Source organism: Alligator sinensis, unplaced genomic scaffold (genome assembly GCF_000455745.1).
Source record: "Alligator sinensis unplaced genomic scaffold, ASM45574v1 scaffold170_1, whole genome shotgun sequence".
Classification (NCBI taxonomy): Eukaryota; Metazoa; Chordata; order Crocodylia; family Alligatoridae; genus Alligator; species Alligator sinensis.
In genome coordinates, this window is record NW_005841863.1 from 970,246 (window position 1) to 986,477 (window position 16,232).

General features: G+C 42.7%; 1 protein-coding gene across 5 annotated transcripts in view; it reads left to right on the top strand.

Moving 5' to 3' along the window:
• LOC112552066 (ninjurin-1-like) overlaps positions 1 to 16,232 on the top strand; it is a 411,278-nt gene that overhangs the window by 375,536 nt on the left and 19,510 nt on the right. The window contains exons 1-5 of one of the 5 annotated variants that reach the window (XM_025216526.1): positions 5,952 to 6,086; positions 8,903 to 9,037; positions 10,411 to 10,766; positions 10,850 to 10,968; positions 14,725 to 14,877. In XM_025216526.1, coding sequence (XP_025072311.1) covers positions 10,852 to 10,968; positions 14,725 to 14,877 — 270 coding nt within the window. In that variant the 5' untranslated portion in view covers positions 5,952 to 6,086; positions 8,903 to 9,037; positions 10,411 to 10,766; positions 10,850 to 10,851. Of the gene's footprint in view, positions 1 to 5,951; positions 6,087 to 8,902; positions 9,038 to 10,410; positions 10,822 to 10,849; positions 10,969 to 14,724; positions 14,878 to 16,232 lie in introns of those variants that run through there. The other 4 variants (XM_025216536.1, XM_025216542.1, XM_025216549.1 and 1 more) reach the window with 4 other exon arrangements.

A 16,232-nucleotide genomic window follows, 5' to 3' on the forward strand; every position in this document is an offset into this window, starting at 1 on the left:
AGGAGTGACAAGAAATAACGGTCACAAGCTGGCAGAGGGTAGATTTAGACTAGACATCAAGAGGCGCTACCTCACAGTCAGGGCGGCTAGGATCTGGAACCAACTTCCAAGAGAAGTGGTGCTGGCTCCTACCCTGGGGGTCTTTAAGAGGAGGCTAGATGAACACCTTGCTGGGGTCATTCGACCCCAGTGCTCTTTCATGCCATGGCAAGGGGTCAGACTTGATGATTTGTCAAGGTCCCTTCCAATCCTACAAACTATGAAACCTCCGGTCCATTTCCGGGTCCACCGCTGAACACTCAGAGCCCCACTCCCTGTGCTCCCCAGCTCAGCAATCAGCTGCAGGGGGCCCCCCGGTACCCCCCCCCCCCACCACCAGGAAGACACCATTCACCAAACAGGGGGCAGTCCCTGTGTGCTCCCCAGTGAGCCCGGAAGTGGACTGGAAATGCTTCTGGTCCACTTATGGGTCTGCTGCTGAGTGCACTGGGAAGCCCCGCCATGCTTCTGTGGGACACTCCATCTGCCCAAGCATCACAGCATTCATGAGCCACCCGGTACTTTGAGGTATATAGAAAAAACATGTAAAGCTGTGTCTATGTCCAAATCTTTGAATCTTTCTGAATCTCTCCGAATCCATTCAGAGGGTTCCAATTCAATTTGAATTAAAGGGTCTCCTGATTCGATTCAGATTCACTGAATTGGGCCAAATCTCTGCCGAATCGAATCAGGGACTGAAGCTTCACACAGCCCTACTATTTTACTGTACATTAATAGTATAATATAGAATAATAGCACTGTTGTTTTTAAAGTAGGCTACTGCGCATTAAAGCGCACATGTAGACATGCCCAGTATCAGTCATACTGCCTACATTATTTTTTGTAGTGTGAAATGTGGCTTATTCCCTTCCCTTCTCCTTTTCTATTAATAATTGCTATTGTAATTCGGCCTCTATCCTTTCTCTGGAGTTACAGTAATGTTACTGACACCAGAATGCAATGTAAACTGTATTTGCATACTGCAGAGCTATCTCTCTTCACTTTAATTAACTGTTCCTTTACTTGTAAAATTTGTTATACAGTATGTGCATATGAAATGGAGTAACTGAGGCAATCTAATAGATATACAGAAAAACCTTAAAATATCTCTTTAGTTTTCATACACTGTTTCTCCTTTTTTTTTTTACACATTTATTCACATGCAAAAGAGAATGGTTTGTCTCTTTTATAAACTGATTTGCTGATGAAAGATGAAGTTTGTTGTCATCTTTTATGTGTAGAATACAATGGTTTGCATGGCAACTCTGTTGGTCTGCATATGAATCGCATTTGTGCACGTTTGTGTTGTAGTCCCCAGCTTAGTAGACATAAATCAAATGAAACACCATTTGAAATGTATTGGTCAGAATTTCAAATATATTTGTTTGTTAAAGATGAACATTTACTTCTGCATATTGGGTTCCTCTAAAATACCTGTGGGTAATCAGTACATTCATTTACCACCCCAAAGTGTGATGGGTGTTCTCAGATCTAACAAACACTTGAAAAAACAAAAAAACCCTCCAACCGCATCTTGCAATGAAAATCTAGAGTTATATGCCAATAAATGGATGAAATATGTTAGTAAAGCATTTAAAAGTCCATGACGATGATATATTGTTTTCAAGCAGCTCTTTTGTCTGTTGCTGTACCTGTATAGCTATTTATCCTGTATTCATCCCTGCAGCGCATGTGAATAGCTACACATTTACTGAAGGTGGGACAGCACCTCTTCAAGTCTCATATTGACTTTTTATAAAAAGAACTCAGTTGGATCTGTCCTTAAATTATTTGGAGCTTTTTTAATCCTAGTAATTGTAAAGAATGATGTTTTTGAATGGGCAGCTGTGAGCTTGATTTTTTGATGATCGTCAGCCTCCTCCAGTGAGAAAACTGGCTTACAATCAGATTATGCCATGGTATTAAATATCTCACCCTAATCTTAAACCACAATTGATAACGAACCAAAATTGATTCTATAAGCTGAGCATGTATCAATCTGTGTCAGTTAGAATTCACCACTAACACCCGTTAGCCCTTATTTTTCCTTTTATTAGAGTTGCCCCTGACTTACACTGATGTAAGTCAGAAGACTTGGACTCAAGCTCTTTAATATTAACAATGAATAGAAGGACTTAAATCATTTGTCAGTAGAACTTTCCTGTATAAATTACATGTTAGATCTTTGTTCCTTCTTCAAAAAGGTATAGAAGGTGAACTGTGTTTACTGAGTCATGATCTGGGCCAAGAGAGACTTTTTGTAACACAGCCACCATACCCTCTTGTCCTGGGCAGTCAGGTCCCAAAAATATGCGTATTCTTACCCCTTGCTGCAGTGCTTTTGCCAAATACCTAAATGGATTACATGAAGCAGTAAATGGGAGATGTAGAGACTCTTAATTGTGTGTTAGCTGTGCGGCCTGGCAGCTGCTCAAATGCTGTGTTTGGAAATATTTGCAGTAGGTATTGTGCTCACTGGAGCTTAATGCACTTTCTGTACAAGTGCACCGTGGAATTGTTCCTCGGATGTATTTTTAGCTTGGAAAAAAATCCTCCTTATGACAATCAGGGTCTACTTCCATGGACAGGACCCAGGAAGAACTCTCATTCACTTCTGTGGCACACAGGGGTAAGCATGCCAGCTGTTATACCCCTTCAAGGACTGCAACAAATCCTCACTGTCCCAAGCCAGGGAGCACAGGGGAAACCATGTACAACCTCTGTGCTTCCTTTGAGATGTCTCATGTCCCAGAAGAAGCACAAGAGAGCAGTCCCTGGGTCCACCAGAGGTCAAACACTGCAACTGGACTCTGATGCTGCAGCAAGGAAGGGAAGAGAGGGAGAGAGTGGGGATCCCATATACCATAGTTCTTTGCCCATGGGTACCCACCAAGTAGGCACACACTTTGTGTTGTGCGTGGATGTCAACAGAGGCCTTGATCACGAGGCAAAAGGAGCCTCATTCTCCTTTCACTTACACTTGTGGAAATGGTCCTAATTCAGCTGTAGTTCTGGGCACTGTACCAGCATAAAACTATTGTAAGTGAGGACAGGAGGAGGCCTGCTGCCTTATAGTGAAGAACAATTAACAAACCCTTATTTTCCAAAGTTGCCCAATGACAGAAAAGAAACTATAACATTTGAATAGATGTTGTTTTCATTAACTGGTGCCAGTCTGAAGGGGATGGGGTTAGAAAGATTCAAGGGTTGATTTGCATTTTGAGGTTGTGAGGCAGATTTGATCCTGGGCCCTAATTTCCCATCAGTGTGTGGAAAACTTGAAGTGCACGATTTGATCTTGACAAGTTGTCTGTGTTGCTATTTGTCATGGAATCAGTGAGTATGAGAGCTTGCTGCTTGCAGCTCACCTCAGACACGTAGAAAATGGTTTCTCAGCACCTGTTTCCCTGTGTCTCAAAAATGAAATTACTTGTGCTACATAATACAAAGAGCATTAATACTTCACCAGCTTTTAATAAGCTAGTGGCAGCTACATCTCAGGCTGGCGTCCCGGAGGAATAACTTTGCCGAGGTCATGATGTAATATTGTACAAAACTAGTGCAAGCGAGACTGGGACCAGGCTCTAAATATCAATTTTCGAGGTTAAATTTAAAATGTCGCTGGACCTCCAGGCTGCCAACACAGCTATGCATATAAAGCGTGTTTGGGGGTTTTGGTCGCTTACTTGTTTGTGAGAAAAAAATGGACTGGATTATCAATAGTTTAGTTGTGTAACTTGAAACAGAAATGTAGAGAGGCACCAAGAGAGCCAACACCACCAATCACACAAAAGTGAGCATAACCTCTGAAAGGAAGCACAATCAATGGGGCAATACCCATACTCTGGAAGCTACCCCCTAAGAGGACAGCAACACAAAATGAGAGAATAGCAAGTCCTGTGACTTCCTTCACATACTGAACCTGTTAAAAAAAGTTCAGCTCACTTTTTCCTCTGTGGCTTTAAACTTTTGCCTCTGCACTACCTGATTTGGGTTGAGACCTGAAGCAGCAGTGGCACAATAAATTATAAACTTAAAAGTTTCATATCACCTCTGGACATCAAGAAACATGATGACTGATTTCATGATATCATGTGGCAGTTGGATGATATAGGACTGCCCAGCTGGCCTCAGTTATTTCTTCCTATGCAATGCATAGCGGCAACCCCTTGTTACTTCTACAACAGATATCCATGTGCCCACCCATTAACATGAATGTTGATTGAGTTCATCAAAGCAAGCTGAACTGCACAGCAATGTTGAACAAGTACCAACAAAAACAAGCTATTTTCATAGGTGTGTTTTTCTCTCCCATCTTTCCTGAACAAGAGATTTGGAAGATAAAATTTCTCATTTTCCGGCAGCACTAGCATTACTTCCTTTGTTTGCCCTCTCAGCAGCATTTAATGCCTCCTTTAACTTTCTGGTGCTGTTTTTTTCACCCTTTGTCTCTGCTCATATTATGACTCCTGTCAGTCTGCTACCAAAAATGGCAGAAGCACATTTGTAAACACGTGCTGGGAAACTGTTGTATCTCATCAAGTGAGTATAGAGATCAATGGGTCACTCTTTTTCCAGTCCTAGTACTTCCTTGCTTTCTTTTTTCATAACAAGTGTGGGAATGATGTTCAGGCGGATCATAATTTAACAAAATCATTCAGCAGATGTATGCCAGGAAAGCTCTCAGCTGCTGAAAGGCTTAACCCCAAAGCATTCTGAAACAAGATAAAAACTTAAGCGTTTCCTCATCTCATGTTCACACCTAAAGATGTGTGTGTACTGACCTTTCATATTGTTAGAACCAAAGCATGTTGTGAAAATCCCTCTGCAATTTAGCGCTACACAGAGTTGAGTCTGACTCATCTTTGAAAGCACATTTTGTTTGCTTCTTCGGGGTTCTGAGTGGGAATATGTTTTATTTTTACATAAATAAATATACTCTATTTGTATTTATAAATACATGTTTATGGTGGTATAAAAGTAAAAAATGATTAATGAAAATTGCAGTCTACCTGAATAAAAAAAGAGTTGTTTTCTCTGAAGTCATGTTTCCAGACAATACAGCCCCTATTCAGCACCTATCCTACTTCTTCATCAGCACTATAAGACTGGTGCAAGAGGAAAAGTGGTGAACCACTGCCTGACATCTGACTCCCCAGGTACCTCTCCACTATTTAACTGCTACATTCATCCCCCTTCTCCCGCCCGCCCCCCCCAGCCTGTCTCTCACCCACTGACTCCTCAATTTACATCTTTACTGACTGCCTGTCCTGCATACATACCAACCCAGCCTCTGGCTTCTTTACTATTAATCCCATCCAGGAAGAGCACAGCCAGGAAGAGCACACGCCAACTGCAGAAACTTCCCCAGCCTGACGAAGGGTTTTTAAACCCAAAAGCTTGCTTAAATTTTTGTTCCAACTATTTAAGTTGGTCTAATAAAAGATATCAGATTCACCCAAGGAACCTTGTCTGCCTACGTCCTTAGACCAACACGGCTACAACATACACCCCTTTGAACCACCCCATGCGTTTTTCCCCACATGTTCTTTTTGGGGGTATCAGATCTAGAAGAAATCTGTAACTGGAATGGTCTTTTATGGCTTGAGATAAGAATTATTGGTGCAGAGACCTATAGTTGCTGGCCTCAGTTCTGAGTACAGACTCATAGGGAGAGTACACACAACTTTCTGAAAGTCTCTGATGTACCTGTTTGCTCCTGTAACAGGGAACACTAGCCCTGTTACCAGAAGACAGGTCGGCCCCTTTAAGACCAGAACGTCTTGGGCACAGCGTGCTGGTAAGGTGGGGGTTAAAAGCTGAGCCTGGCCAGCTAGTCAGGTGACCAGAAGGGGGCAGGCCAGGACTATAAAAACCCTGGGCTGGGTGGCCAAAGGAGTGTGTCCCGGAGTTCCACAAAGAAGCTTGGTGAGTGGTCCAAAGGCTGGAGGAGGGGAACTATGGAGGACCCCAGAGAAGCGGCAGCAACACCAGAAGAAGGACTGTAGCCGACGGTGGGGAGCAGAAGCACGAACCCCTGCATAAATGTAAGCTAGTGTGCTGCCTTCTTTAATCTCATTTCTCTTGGTGGTGGTTATTGCCCATGGACAGGACTGTTCATATTTTTTTTGTTATTGAATAACACTGGTGGTTTGGGTGAGGCTATTGGGGAAGGAGGAGGCCTCATTGGAGCCCCACTATAGCGTGAGAACTCTGGCACCTGCATAGGCGCAATGTTCAGGGTGCACAGAGAGGGTGCAGTACTCGGGAGGCACAGGCCCGGCGCCCAAGAGGGCGAGCCAAAAAGGCCAGGGTGGCCTGGTGTGCAACAGTGTCTTTTGGGTTTTTTTGGACTGGAACGGTGGAGGTCTGGGGCTGCTGCCCGGCTTCAAGCTTGCGACCCCCTGGCTGTGGGGCTAGTGGATGGGCCTCTGGGCCAGGGAGGCTGTGCTCCAGATTGGAGCAAAAAGGAGGGCCACGAGCCCCAAGACTAAAGAGCTAGAGCCTCAGAGGCAAACCCTATCTGGTGGGTTTAGATGGGGAAGCCTAGCTAGAGAAAGACTGGGGTCAAGGCCAGTGGTGGCAGAGGATGCCAACATACAAAAACAATAGGCAGTCTCCCACTTACAAAAACATTGGTATAAAATTTCCATCAAGACATGGCAGGAGAGTAGACAGCAGGACACAAGAAACCTTAAAGGGAACTCCAAGGGCGCCCCACTTAGAGCACGGATAACAGGGAAGATGGCGCTGGGGAGGGCAACCTGTTACAGCTCCCCTATCGAATCCTACACCATAATTCATCATGGAATCCCCAACCAATAAAGTCCCCCAGCGCTCTACCTAGACCCATTTGTAAAAAGGCGGAATATTTTCCTACAGACACTGACACGCTGTTAGCCAAATTTAAAAGCCATGCTCCATAACTCTTCAGTTGCCCCTTCTGAATGAAGATGGCAAAGAAGCGCCTCCATCTGTAGGCCTTGCTGGGGCACTGATTAATGTATGCTGTTCACTCAAAAGCTTTGCTAAATCATTGGCCAGAATAGGCCTCACCAGCAAACCTGACCAATGCATGAACACTTCACATAAACAAAAGTTGGCATGTGAGCCAGATGCGCATTCCTACCAAGAGATGGGAGGGAGAGATGATAGTACAAGGTAGGTTAGTCCAGTAGGATGATACGGCTGGAGTGAGGACACCCAGGTCAGAATGTGAAACAAGCCCATGGTAGAAGACAACGTGAGATGTTCAAGATACAGATGGAATACAATACATAATTTGTTTTGATCATTGTATAAAAAAAGAATTGAAAAGCAGGGAAATTTTGTAGCGGCCTGCAGAAGCCCGCATGGTGGTGTGCCGACTACCTTGTCACAGGTGCAAATGCCATAACTCCTGGTCTGATGTGCTTGTTAGGCTCAAATGTGCTAGGGCTGAGCTTGTAAACAAGAAACCTGGGTGAATCTTTGCTACCGAGCCAGGCCTGCAGTCACTCTTCAAGACAAGATTGGTGTTGGATTCTCCTGGCTGCGACTTGTCAACACCGCAGTTCCTGAGACTTCAGCACTGACAACGCATCAATAACACCCAGGGAGGACAACAGCAACGATGACACTGTAACCCCAGACAACACCATCTATTATACGAGCTGAGGTTTCACTGGACTTGCAGCCTTTTCATGAAACTTCAAAAGGCTCAGTGCTTCCACCTTTACTACTGTATTATTTACTGAGTGGGACTGTTTAAGGTACAGAGGAGTTGAGCTCTGCCAAGCCAACATAAGGCTGGCACAATTGGTTCAAGATTTGTATTTAAATATTTCAAAAGCCCCTTTAAACTTTATCTTCACTGGCTCCTCATTTCATTCCCACTGGGAGATTGAACCTTCTTTTGAAATTAGTCTATGTACCTTTTAGAACAGAACAGCATTGGGAGTTTGATTCTGCTTCTAGTTCCTGTTGCCAGGGGAGGAATAGCATAAGGGAATATGCTGGGCCTGATCCTGATGTGAAGCGGCATAATTACTTTGCAGCCAATGAACACTATATCCATATCCAGACAAACTGCTATAAATGAAAGAACAGCGGAGCAGAAATGAGTGGCCAGAATGAAAGCACATAAGGAGTTCCACAAAGCACTACAACAGACTGGATTTCGTTAACAGGCTCCGCAATGATCAGTTCTCTGCAAGCCAATTTCTCTCACGGGGGAAAAAGTATTAGACTAGTCAGGCTGTCTTTTGTGATGCCTGTCAGTTTAAATTGCATGACCTTTTAACTAGCTCTAAACCTCACCTGTCTAAGTCAATTTATTCATATGTCTATATAAAGCTTTGCATTTCCAGGGTTTTTTCACTGAGGAAACTAATGGAGAAAAGTTGGCAGAATATTCTAAGAGTAAGTAAACGTGCGGGAGAAATACATCTGCCTGTGCATGGATTTTCCTATATTGTTCAATTGTATCATTTCTTTTGTTGCATTTCGCTGAAAATGTTCTTGCCTACAGCACCCCTTTATCTTTTTTATCTCTGCATTTGACTGGTTCTAGCAAGCTGAGATCTGTGGAACGTAATTAAATTAAATCTTTTTTCCTAATTGGATTGAGTCTGTGCAGTCATTGTCCATTTCCTTCAGGCTTTACAGAGTAGCACCAACTATTTCCTATTGGATTTTGAGTTTATTTGTTTTAGTTGCAATAACAAAATGTTGTGTTTTACCTTTCCTTTTAGTGAGCTCCTGTTTGTTTTTCCTCAGTGCTCAGAGAGACTCTGTATTTCTCACAGGCAACATTTTGAGCAGGAAAGTTCCCTCTGGGTATGTTTTGTAGTTTGCATACAATGGTCTTCTTGTCCAATTTCAGTTACTACAACCATATTGTGTCTGTCTTGAAAACTCACCTTGACCCCAGCCAGCAGCCCAGAAAACAGTTTCTGCAGTTTCCCTGCCTTCTCAGAAGGCCCCAAAGGCTCCTTACTTTGCTCTTTCTCCTTGAAAGGTAAGTGTTGGCTTATTTTGTTTTACAGGAAATGCCTTCCTTTCCTCTCCCTCTATTCCACCCCGCTCCCAGTGCTTATCTCCCAAGGAAAAGCAGATTTATGAGAGAGATAAAAACGATGAGAGTGAACTGTAGGTAAACGCACACAGAGCTCAGAATTATGGGGCTAACAATATCACCAGGTCACGAGAGCCCTCTAGTACCCAGCTTTTTTTCCCAGCCAGCCCTTTTCATACTGATGTCTGACACGCTCTCTTTGCACTGTCATGAAGAGAGCAATGACCACTATGCCACCATACACAGAGAATCCACGGAGGCATTTACAGGCATCCATGTCTGAGATGGAAGGGGATTTTGCCCTTATGATCAGTTTGCCCAAGTTTAATAGCATCTGTTTAAAGAGCCCCACATGGCATGCTGAATATGCTTTGCAGGTTTCCATTGAATTAATAGCTCTTTAATTATTCAGAGCAATATTTAAAGGGTGCAGTAAATAATGATCAGACAATTGCATTCATTTTTAATAAGACTAGCCACCAAATGGGTTCTTTCCTCCCCACAGAACATTTGAGGGGTTTGGCAAGAAAATAAAAGTATTACTAAAAATTATCCAACTGAAACTTGAACATGTCAATTCAGGGTCACCTGGAAGTAGTAGTTTTGATTGCCTCATGGCCCACCCTTCTCTGTGGAGCTGCTTCTCTGATTACCCCTATTCATTTTTATCAAATAAAAGTTAAAAGGTAATGGGGAAAGCAGACTGCTTTTGGAGGAAAAACCTGAACATCTACTTTGAAAACCCAATTTGCCACAGAGAAACAGTTTCCATCAAGATTTTTTAACCAGTCCTTTCTCACATGTCAGTAAAAGTGAATGCCAGCCCCATTCCTAGCATTTCTGGAATTCTCAAGACAAAAATGATTAATTTCTTTGAGGGATAAGAGGCTGGAGAACGAATCACCTAAGTTATTGGAGAAAAATTAAATCAAGTGCTGTTCCCTACTGCATCATGTCACTGCACTCTTTGGGGTTACACACATATAAATAGGAGCAGAATTTCCCCATTGATTATATAGGGATCAATGATATTTGCGTACCTGCATAGATTAATGATACTTCTTGCAGTTATATAATGAGGTTATTGACCTGGTGGTTAGGGATGATTTGAGAATATCATTACAGAGGATCCAGGCCATGAAATGCTGATCCAAATTTAAACTTCTTTGGGTTTCAGGCTTTTCACACACAGGCCATTCATTTGCCCTGTGAAATGAGGTATAACAGCTGGGTGCTACAACCGTAAGTGTAGTTTACTCATTTTTACAATATTTTCCATTTAACTACTTTTTTTTTTTTTAATCTTGCTCACGCAGATTAAGGGCTCTGTGGCTATTGGCCCTGGTGCAATCACTGAGAGAAACTTCATGGTAAAGCTGGGAAGACAAAAAAGCACTGCACAGCTGAAAACACTGCAATGCCCATTGTGAGTCAGCACTCCAGCCTCCACTACTCTGAATAGTGTTCACAAAACGCTCAAAATATAGACAACACTAGAAGCGAAATATCCAGAGTCAAAGCAATCCATCAGGAGCAGACATACAAAGTCACTCTCAGTGACCGGTCTGTATATGGGTCCCATGCTTAGCTAGGAAAAGTTACAGGCAAACAATAGTTTCTAGAGTGAACTAAACTGTTCTATCTCAACAATGTATCATATCTTCATACCAAGGTATGGTTTGATTTTTCTAAAGTCCTCATTTGATAAATGATCAGCTCTCAGCTTCTAAATCTTGACTTTTTTTTGCAAACAAGAGATGGGCTCAATACTTCAAAGAAATATGCACAGAAATATGCCAGATGAAGACAGTGATATTTCAACTGAAAAGGAACCTCTTTTCCAACACAGACCTAATGGTGAAAACCAAATAAATGTAAGTAATGCCCCCTAAAATTGTTGACTTGTCTTTGTCTGGGAGAAGGGGCCTGGCAATATAAATCTCCTCAGAATGTAACCTGAGTCTTAAGAGTCCTTGTTTCATAATTTATCACATTACATTTTGATTTGTGTGAACTGTACATCTGGGTATCATTGGAAGAGTTGAAGTTAAAAGCTGTAATGGAATGCAGCACTTGTGTCTCCACTCCATAAAAGATCACTCTAGAAGCAGCTCAGCCAAGTGAGTAAGAAAAGGTCTAGCGTAATTGACAGTAAGGCCTCTGATTTTAGTGTGCCTTATGTTTCCTTTTTAAAGATTTTCATTAGCAGTATAATGTCTGCTTAGTAGGAACCTGCAGCGAAACTGCCATTTTTCTTGTATTTGTGGCTTTCTAGTGCCAAATTATAGAATTAAATGGCTCAAGAATTTTAAGTTGTTGGTTTGTTTGTGGTTCAGACCTTTACTTCTCATACTTTTACTAATATACTTTGGTTCTTGATGTTTATCTCATTAGCTATAGAAGAAAACACAAAGTTGTTGATTTAGAATTAATTGCAAACAGTAAATAATACTATGTTGTAATTTGTCAAATTCATTCACCAAGGCACCAGCATTCATTTCATGCTTCTGTACTTCCTAATGCATCATATACTAAGGAAGAGTGGTGAACCACCCTAAGCATTTTTCCCCACATATTCTTTTTTTGGATATCAGATCTAGAACAAATATGTAGCCGGAATGGTCTTTTATGGCCTGAGATAAGAATTACTGGTGCAGAGACTTATAGTTGCTGGCCTAACTTCCATGTACAGACCTATAGGGAGGGACAAACAGCACTATGGACATTGCCCCAGGCAGTCAGCAAATCATTATGGAAGTGCCAATGTCCCAGTAGAAAGGTTACGCATAATTAGGAGAATGTAGTGTGCCTTTCTGTAGCTGTAGGAATACAGTTGCAAAAGTTTAATAAAAGCCAGGATTTTGGAACAGCTGAATATCTGACAGTTCACAAAGGCACTGAAGCATGGTACAGTACATTTACCTGAGTTTCAAACACAGAGCAAGTTAAACATCTGAAGCTTTGCTTTCTACTACTAACCTAGGATCATTTGAGTGACTAAGGGAGAGTAATCTTTCTCTTTTAGGTGGATATGAGGAATTCTAATATGCTTAACAACTATTATAACTTTATGTTAAGGAATAAAGAGCTAAAGTCTGGGAGATCTCTCCTTGTAACGTGTGATGGATGATTAAGAGACACTGAAAACTTCAGTCTCTAAATGGAATTTCTCTCTGCAAGACTTCATTACAAAATGAATGTACTGCTTTAATGATAATGAGATGATATTATTTATACAGACAGTTCCAGCAGTTCCCAAAGAGGAGTAAATGTTGTAGTCATACTCATAAAGGCCTGTCTGCTCATTATTTGGCATTAATTTTATTACAGAATAATTACCAAAGGAATATTTGGATTTACTGTTAGCAAGGGTATTTGTAAATGAATTATGAATCTAATACAACAAACGTTCTTCTCCCAATATGAACTCAAAATAGTGTAGATTACTTTTTCCTTGTAATGCTGTTTCTGATTTTGAAAGCTTCATAATATATTGCATTCAAGAATTAGAAGAGAACAAATATTTACACAATACACAATTTCTTTTGTGCATGTACACAATAAGACTAAGAATTAGGCATAAATTCTTAAGGATGGTAATGTAGCAAGTGCCCATATAGCCTGAATATTGACTTAGGCAGTTCATAATACTAAATATAGGTCTGTCTGAGTAATTGCTAGTGAATAATTTATTTAACTTGTACAGCCTCTTTATCTGTTCATGAATCACCCACAAATGGCAGATTGTTCATTATTCTAAATTGGTGATTCTCAAACTGTGGTCCATTGACCACATGAAAAGCTGGCTGGTCATATGTTGCTGACCCTCATCTTTGTTTTCAGCTGCTTCTATGGGTCCCCAGTGTCAAGGGAACACACCTCAAGCCCAGTCTTTATACCGGCTCGCCCCCTTGTCCATGGGCAAACCACCCACTTCATTCTCCTGCCACGCCTTATTATTAATTAATCCTAGTGTTAATAGGTGGGAGGCTGCCCTTCAAGTGCCCAGCTATGACATGGGCAATATGTACATGCTCTGACCTCCCCTTACACACCTCGTAGATGGCCTCATAATCAGCCTCTTACTCTACATGCGCCAGTATCCTCAGCTGCTCGGTACATGACCTCCCACAAAGGCCCTACTCTCCCTGGTATCCTCAGGTGCACAGCACATGACCTCCCAAGAAGACTCTGCTTGCCCCAGTATCCTTAGCATACAGTGCATTGCCTCCCATGAAGGCTTGGCTCTCCCTTCAGTATCTTTAGTCATGTACCGCATGTCCTCCCATGAAGGCTCGACTCTGCCTTCAGTATCCTTAGTCACATAACACATGCCCTCACTCAAAGCTCGATTCTGTCTTCGGCCATTACCCCACGTATGCCCCCTCATTGGGGCTACCTCTCACTTGGGCCCTGATATATTGCCCTTGCTAGGGCTCTGTCCAGCACACTCACTCTTGTGCAGCCCTTCAAGTTGTCCCCTGCAACCGTACTCTGCCCTCTTCCTAGGGCCTGGGGTCAACCACCCCTGTAGGTTCAGGTGCCTGTCCTCGGCATGCCTGGCTACCACTCTGCTAATGAACCTACTGGATGGTGGAGGCTGGAGTTAAGGCACTACTACCTGCCTTTCACCAGGGAGGTATCTGGCCTGGCATTTGTTGGGGACTCCTTCACCACAAGGAGTCCCACCAGGCCACCCTTCCCCAGCAGGGTGCAGTATCAAGTCATGCCCAGGACCATGGGGCCTCCTCCCTACCTCATAGCCCCACCCTTACCTCCAAGATGTTTCTGGGGCTGTGGCTCAGCTCAATGTTGCTTCCATGGCTGCTACCCACAAACTGCCCCCTCTACCCTGAGTACTGGGCTCTAAAATGGCCACCATCATCAACCAGCTGCTGGCTCCCTGCTCCAGCCATTAAAGTGACGGAGCACTGAAGCTGCTCCATCACACCCAGGAGCAAAAAGCTGATGTGTGGAAGATAAGAACCTGTGTCTGGGCAACTTATCCAGGGAGGAAGGAGACTTTGCCCAAGAAAAGCACAGAACAGGAGGGTCAGTGGGGAAAGAAAGAGAAATACCAAAGACTGGAGAAGAAAGTTTTGGTTGCATTAAAGAAAGCAAGGCTCATACCACTGGGCTTCAAAAATTTAGCCAAAGTAAAATGTAGTAGGCCAAATTCTCAGCTGGCATAAATTGGCCTAGCTTTATTGTTAGTGGTAGTAGTATTTTAGAACTCAGGCAGCAATTGAGGGCTTGATGCAGGAGTTACAGGGTGAGGTTCAATAGTCTGTATTATGCAGGAGGTTAGACTTCAATGATCATAATTGTTCTTCTGGCCCTAAAACCTATAAAAGGCTACTTTATGAGCTGAATCATTTATCAGTGCACAAGCACTGCAGGACTGGGACCACCCTGATAGACTTAATTTATCTCCATTTATAGCTAAACTCAATTTGAACCATTTTGAAAACCTTGCTGATACAAACCAGTAAATCAAGAGATTTCTAAACATATTAAAGGATGCATTCAAGAAAAGAATTAATGCCTTATTCTTCCAAGCTGAGGGTTGACACCCTGTGGTGTGGAGGCAATATCAGAAAGGTCTAACACTGCTCTCCATTCTTCCACAGATAATAAGGAACATTAACACATATGCCAGAACGAAGACTCTTGCTCAGGGCTTTCTGGATATGGCACTCTTCACTGCTAATGCTTCACAAATGAAACACCTTCTGCAACAAGGAACTGATGCACAGTTTTATTACTTTCTTTTTGTCCTTCTGGTAAGTTGTGTTTAACACTGTCTGTTTCTGAAAACAAGGCATACTTTCAATCTGTTATAGAGCCCTTCAGCTGCTAGGAGCTTTGCTGCTTTTTGGAATGATGGGAGTGAATTTCACTGAAGAAATTAAGAAAGGTGTTGGACCTGTGTCCAAAGGAAGTGGAAATGTGTTTCTGGGAGAAGAGCATGTTGGCTGAGTAGTCATAAGGGCACAGTTCTAAGAGCCTAGAAAAAGGGCTGTGGTGATCTTTGCTGTTTTTCTTTGTTATTTAAGCCCTGTAAAGGGACAAGTTGAACTTTGCCTCCCATTTGGACTGTGTGCAAGCAGGATGTTGGAAAAGGCCCTTCTTTAGATTCAATCCCATTTAGAAGACCAAATCCTTCTTACTCACAGTTCAAAGGTTCATCATTTTATTGGTGGGGTGGGAAGAATACAACTTAAGAATTTTGCAGGTGTTGTTGTTTAACTTTTTTTTTTGGTAAATAATGTTCTCATGTGTAAAACGTGTATGAATACTGATCAACCTCTCAGCTGCAAAGGGGAGCAGGCCTATACATTTGTTGACCACAACCCCTGGTGTAAGTAAGAAGTGCTTTTGAAGACACTGTCTGTGGTGGTATCATAGAAATTATGGAAAAGTAGGGCTAGAAGGGCTTAGGAAGTCATCTTGTCCAACCCCATCTTCAAGGCAGGATCATCCCTATCTAAATCATCCCAGGCAAATATTAGTCTAATCTCCACTTAATAAATTCCACTGGTGAAAATCCCACAATTCTGTCTTCCAGTGCTTCACCACCTTCTTAGAAAGTTCTTCCTGCTAGCTAACTTAAATCTCCTTTGTTGCAATTTAATCCCATTGCTTCTTGTTCTTTCTGTTGTAGACATAGGGTACATCTACATGAGACGTTTGCTGGAGAACTGCCTAATTAGCTCCACAGTAAAGGCTCAACATATACATGTGTGGCCCTGTTACACCACAGGAAACTAATAACTCCAACACAGATTAGTACTTGTAAATACAAGTATTATCCCGTGGAGCGTTCTTTAGTGCACGGCAACACAAGTGGAGATGCTAGTGGAGCTGGCTGGGGCACAAGGATGCTTGAGTGTGGTGGCTGCCTGCCAGCTAGCCCCATACTAGAGCACCCTCATACCCCAGCCAGTCCCTATACAACACATTGAGCCAGGTTGGAGAAGCCCTGGACTGCCAGAATGACCCCGGGGCCCCCCTGCCAACCAGGGCTGCTCCAGCCTGGCTCAAGGTGCTACATCGAGCCAGACCTGGCCACATGTGAAGATGCGGTGCCTGGGAGCAATAAACTCTGGCTGAGTAACCGATGGAGTTTATTGCTTCA